The sequence below is a fragment of the Trachymyrmex cornetzi genome, unplaced genomic scaffold (genome assembly GCF_001594075.2).
Source record: "Trachymyrmex cornetzi isolate Tcor2-1 unplaced genomic scaffold, Tcor1.1 scaffold318, whole genome shotgun sequence".
In the NCBI taxonomy this organism is placed as follows: domain Eukaryota; kingdom Metazoa; phylum Arthropoda; class Insecta; order Hymenoptera; family Formicidae; genus Trachymyrmex; species Trachymyrmex cornetzi.
Genome location: NW_017297877.1, coordinates 77,021 through 82,713, shown reverse-complemented (window position 1 = coordinate 82,713; position 5,693 = coordinate 77,021). Strand labels below are relative to the sequence as shown.

The 5,693-nt window shown below is 32.6% G+C and overlaps 1 protein-coding gene across 2 annotated transcripts; it reads left to right on the top strand.

Moving 5' to 3' along the window:
- Nucleotides 1–2,958: 2,958 nt before the first annotated feature.
- Nucleotides 2,959–4,938, top strand: LOC108762703 (uncharacterized). Of its 2 annotated transcripts, none has more exons than XM_018509827.1 (5): nt 2,959–3,133; nt 3,565–3,708; nt 4,025–4,141; nt 4,556–4,697; nt 4,771–4,938. In XM_018509827.1, exons 2-5 carry the CDS (start codon nt 3,599–3,601, stop codon nt 4,804–4,806), a joined length of 405 nt encoding a protein of 134 aa, XP_018365329.1. In that variant the 5' UTR covers nt 2,959–3,133; nt 3,565–3,598; the 3' UTR covers nt 4,807–4,938. The 2 variants fall into 2 exon arrangements, with proteins under 2 accessions (XP_018365329.1, XP_018365328.1); XM_018509826.1 differs by having other exon boundaries at nt 4,768–4,938.
- The last annotated feature ends 755 nt before the right edge of the window (nt 4,939–5,693 follow it).

Below are 5,693 nucleotides of genomic sequence, written 5' to 3'. Positions count from 1 at the left end.
TGTCGTATCGTGTCCAATCATGTGCAAAGTAACGATAAACGTAACTGTAAAATTCGTTACCGTTACCAAAAAAATGTAACTTCGTTACCGTTACAGTTACCAAAGAAAAAAAGTAACGCAGTTACTAGTAAAGTTACCAAAAAAGTAACTTATAACTGTAACTTCGTTACAAGTAACGAGTTACTTCCGTTCCCTGTTATAATAATATATACATATATATAATAAATCATTAGAAATTATTATCTCAAATATCTCGGAAGAAAAGCATTATGTTTATTATTTTTTTAAACATATTTTTAGAATAATGCATTTTTCAGAAATATTTAAACCAATAATTTTATTGACTTGCACTATATAATAAACATATAAATTTTTCTTATTATTGAAAATTATTTAAAACTTACAATATTTATACACAAAATATATCGCTTATACTTACCTAAAATGTGATTTAAACTCTGTATCATTATAACGTGATATCATATTTTCTACATAACCTTCTAAACGAGGTATATTTCTTTTATTTAAGTGTTTATATAAAATTATGCACATTTCGGTATTTTCAATATGAGAATCATGATCCTCTTCATCGTCAATTGATAAAAGTGTTGACATTTGTCCAAATAATATAGGTATTAATTGTTGTTTATTTATTATTGAATCGCTAACAAAACCAAAAGTAAACGAATTTGATTGACGTCACAAAAGCATTTACAGCACAGCGAAACAAAAATAAACGGTTAAAAATAACGCTTATAAGCGTGAGTGCTTAATGCGCGTGAGCGTAAAAAGTGAACGCACCCATAGTCGCATGATTGTCGTAGTAGCAAAAGCTCTTGTCGTACAGAGTTGAGCCAACTTCAACTTTCTGCGACTGCGACAGGCATGTCGCATGAGCTCAGCCAACCACAGCACAGCAAGTTGACGTTTAGAATTTGTCATCGAATTGCGTGCAAACAATCATTATGACTATTGTAGACGCTCATTTAGCGACACTCTTGTGGCATGCGACAAATTTTCCTGCGATGCTACTACTCGCGACATCCGACACAACCTGTGCAACTATTGTAGACGAGGCTTTATTATGCGGGGCCTACAATAGAAGTCGTAGCAGTCGTAGGATCTTAAGTCGTAGTAAATTGACCAATCATAGTCGATTATTCTTCTCATAGGCCCGTTTCTATCAACGCAGTTTAAAGAATTAATCCCTAGTGACATTTGATTAACCAAAATTTAGCAAAATATTAGTTTCTACCAACTTTTTTCTTTAGCTTAAACGTATATAAACTGAGTTTAAATTGAACGGCCAATTTTGGCCATAGAGGCAGTTGAACTGCGGTTAAGAAATGTTACTAGTGTCAAACATGGCATATAACTTCGTACTGTCATCTTCCGATGACGAGATATTATTAATGAACAATTTAATAGAAGAAAAAGAAGATTTAAACAACGTATTAATTATTTTGAGGAACGATATAGAGTTTAAAATGCAATTTCGATTTAGTAAAGCACCAGTGTTAGAAGTTTTAGAAAATATTAGAAATGAATTAGAATTCGGGACTGACAAGTAAATGAAAAAATTATAAAATAAATTTATAAATTAGTTTAAAATGCGATTTCGATTTAGTAAAGCATCAGTGTTAGAAGTTTTAGAAAATATTAGAAATGAATTAGAATTCGGGACTGACAAGTAAATGAAAAAATTATAAAATAAATTTATAAATAGAAAATAATAAATAAAAATAAAAATAAAGATAATAACAATAATAAATAATAAATAAAAATTTATAAATAAATTTTTTTCTGAAATTATTTTACGAATATTTACAAGTACAAATATAAATTTAAAATTTCAAATTAATACAAATAATTCTTTTTTAACAAATAAAGCAGTATCCCCTATGGAGTAATTGATGAATTTCGAAATTCAGTACAAGACGTACTATTAAACTTTTATTTTATTACTTTCCAATATTTGTCCTTCTTTTTACAGGTTATCATATCAGATCTTTTATTTTCTATCACATCTTTATAATGAGAGAGTTGCTAAATCTATTAAAATAACTTTCTCGGCCTCCGAAAATTCGCAGCACATTTACGTTGTTTATTACTTATTATGTCTTCTACGTTCATTTTTAATTTAATTTGTAACGTTATGTTCCTTACACGAGTATTCACATAACATGGGGTGATCCCGATTGACCACGTCTCGATTGGACACCACCAATCACAACGGCCGATGCTTAGGAGCTTTGTAGTCTCAAGCGCTGTGAGTGGCTCGTGTCCAATTGGGTGCCACCCACATAACACGATGCTGCACGTTGCCGTACAATACTGTTAGAACCAATATTGGACCAATCAACGACTGAGATTTAGTAATTTCTTTAAGTTATGACACATAGATTATAATTTTAGCTAAACGTTTGCATTGTAACGGTGGTAGAAACCAATCAGCGCCAAATCGAGGTTTAGTTTTAATGGGGGTGATCCCGATTAACCACGGCTCGATTGGACACCACCAATCACAGCGACTGGTGCTTAGGAGCTTTGTAATCTCAAGCGCTGTGAGTGGCTCGTATCCAATTAAGCCGTGTCCAACTGGGTTCCACCCGTTTTAATGAAAGTTTGACTAAACTGGATATTAAGGCAAAAGTGGTAAAAACGGGCCATATTCTACTGTGATTGGTTAATTTTCTACGACTTAAGCCTCTACGACTGCTACGACTTCTATTGTAGACTCCGCTTTACATATAATGGGTGTTTTCTAACAACGTACACAGATGACACAGTGTAACACTGTGTCGTACACTAGAGGTTTGTTCGCGTCGCACGCTCCAATATGCTCCTTTTCATTCCAACGCGCTCCAATACGTTCGCGTCACCGGAACCAATGTGGCGACTAGATGTTTGCGTCGCGTTAGAACATACTCCATGGATCAATTAAGAGCACGCTCCATTTGCCTCACCAAGGTGGTGCGGTTGGGGTATGTTACGCACGCATGCGTAATGATTGAGAATGTGTAGTGTTGAGAGTATTTATGGTTCTATGATGTAACTTTAACGAGAATGAAGCAAAAAAAGCAACGCTTTTTTTCTTACGTTTGGTGAAAAACGCAGCTTAATTTCAAAATCGGTGAGGAAGACAAAATTCTTGAACTATAATAATACTGATTCTACAATGAGTCAGTAGTCGGAAATCTTAAGCCTTAACCAGTTTTAACCTAAACAGATGATCATGATTTTTTGCACTAGTTAATTGTACAGCGAGTCGTTTAGCTCGATTAATGGTAAGGAATAAAGTCGATTTTAGTCAGTCTTAAGAAAATCGGTAGTCGTCGTACAAGTTGGCTGTTTGCCAATTCCATCGATTCACTAATAAGACTTAGGACTATCGACTACCTCATTGTAGAACCAGCTTTACCCTCATAGTACTTTAGTTAAATTTTTATTATGTAATTAAATAATTGTATAAGAATAATAATTATTATTAATATAATATAATAATAATTGTATAATAATAATGAATGCTGTACTATATCAATATTATTGATCTTTTTGTTATAGTATATAATCTGCAGCAAAAGAATCTGATCAGAAAATGGCACATCCAAATGCTAGTTCTTCAACAAGTTCCGCAATTCCAAAGATTCAAAGGACTATGGGAAAAAATAGCTCTGGAAAAGGCATGAAACCTCTTTCATATGAAAAGTAAGTTTTTAGTTCATTTTCTATTTTCTGTATCTAAAGGCTGTGGCACACGATACATTTTTTTCTACTGGATTGCTTGCGTTTAGTAAATTACTAAAATTGTTCTATACAGAACGCAGAATTTCTAATAATTTATTGAAACACAATTAGCAGAAAAACATCATATATTACAGGCTTTATTGTAAATGTGATATTTTTCAATTCAATATTTACAGTTAATTAAGTTACTGAGTCTTTTTATTTTTCTTTTGTGTTATTTTCACAGTATCCTATGTATTTAATGAGTAATTAATGGAATATATACTTGTCCTTGCAGTGAAATGATAACCATCTTTGGAAAAAGTCACAGTGGAGTGCCACCTTTTGTGGTTGGCCGCAAAGAAATTGTTTCTCAGGAAGAGATTTTGCAAAAAGTCAGTCAAACTTCATCTGGGGGAGTAATAGTTATGGATTGGAAGTTATTTTTGCCATTACTTTGATAATAAATAATCTAGTAATAATGTTGTAATTTATTTTATAATGGTAACGGTAACTAATTAAAAGCTAAAGTTGGAAAAATCTCTTTCAAAAAATAACTTATCATTATGCATTATTTATTGAAGAAATGAGTTTTTTTCGATAAATAACACATAATAATGACAAATTACTTTTCCAAAGTGACTCCCAACTTTAGCTTTTAATTAGTTACTGTCACCATTATAAAAAATTGTAGTTATTACCAAATCATTTTTTATAAAAGTAACAACAAAGTAACTTTTCATCCTTGATAATAATTATCTCCTTAAGATGTATGTTTTTTCGATCTGCATTTTTTCAGATAAGTAGTAGTTAATGTTTTTTGTTATAGGAATATAAATGAAGAAGAGTCTTCTGTCGAAGTACATTCACCTCTTTCGCCTCTATCGCCTCTTTCGCCTCTATCAGCGAATAGCAATAAATCATTCACGACAAATAGCAATTGTTCATCTTTCATAAAGACAAAAGCAAAGGTACGAGATGGTAAATTGGCGCTTACTATACAATCGGTTAATGAATCAATCTGTACTATGCTTGAAAAAGAAGGTAATGCCAGACAAGACGCACGCACAGAAATGTTGATAGAGCTTCGAACATGCAATGAATTACAAAGACAGCGAAATAATATTTTGGAAAGGCAACTTCAGCTACTAGAGAGAATGGAACAAAAATACTCAAAGCAAACAGAATTAAATATGTATATTACACTGAATTAAATATGTATATTGTATATTTTCAATAATTATGTAAATAAACGTCAAAGTAACGTTTTCTAACCCTGTTCGTTAATACTCACTCTCTATTTCGTCGTCTTCCTCAATAAAATCATAAGCAAAAAGTAAAAAATTTTCGAGGAAATTATCATTAATTTCATTAATAATTCCAAAACGGAAATCTCTCAAAAAATTTCTGAAATCCATTTCAGAGGTAATAATGCAAATGGCTGGTTCCAAATTGATTCCTACGTCCTGCATACGATCGGTGAAACTATTCGTATAGCTATAGAACAACAGGACGCTTGTCCCAAGTTGTCCTAATCCGTTCGTGTCGCCGAGCATTGGGGTATATGAATCCAATTGCTCCAACCGCCATCTTGCCGGTGATCCAAATGCTCTCTGGGTTAATTTGGAACTTGCGACGCGAACAAACCTAGTGTTACACTGCTCGGTACTGTAAAAAGTTAAGTACGAGCGTGTAGAGTATGTCAGTATTACCAACTTTTCAAGAAATTTTATACTTAACGTGTGGCAACATGTGGCGTGTGGAAATTATGGGATTCATTTCTAGCATGAATATAACCTAATTGTACCGGTTGTACGTATAGTATAATAGAAAAGAAAAAGGATAATTAATCATAAATTTATAAGGTAATTATTCAGAATACGGTCCTCACCTCCGATTTCGATGAAATTAGGCTCATTCGACGCGTTTTTTTTCGACGCGTTTTTGCACAAAATGAAAGAATCTGT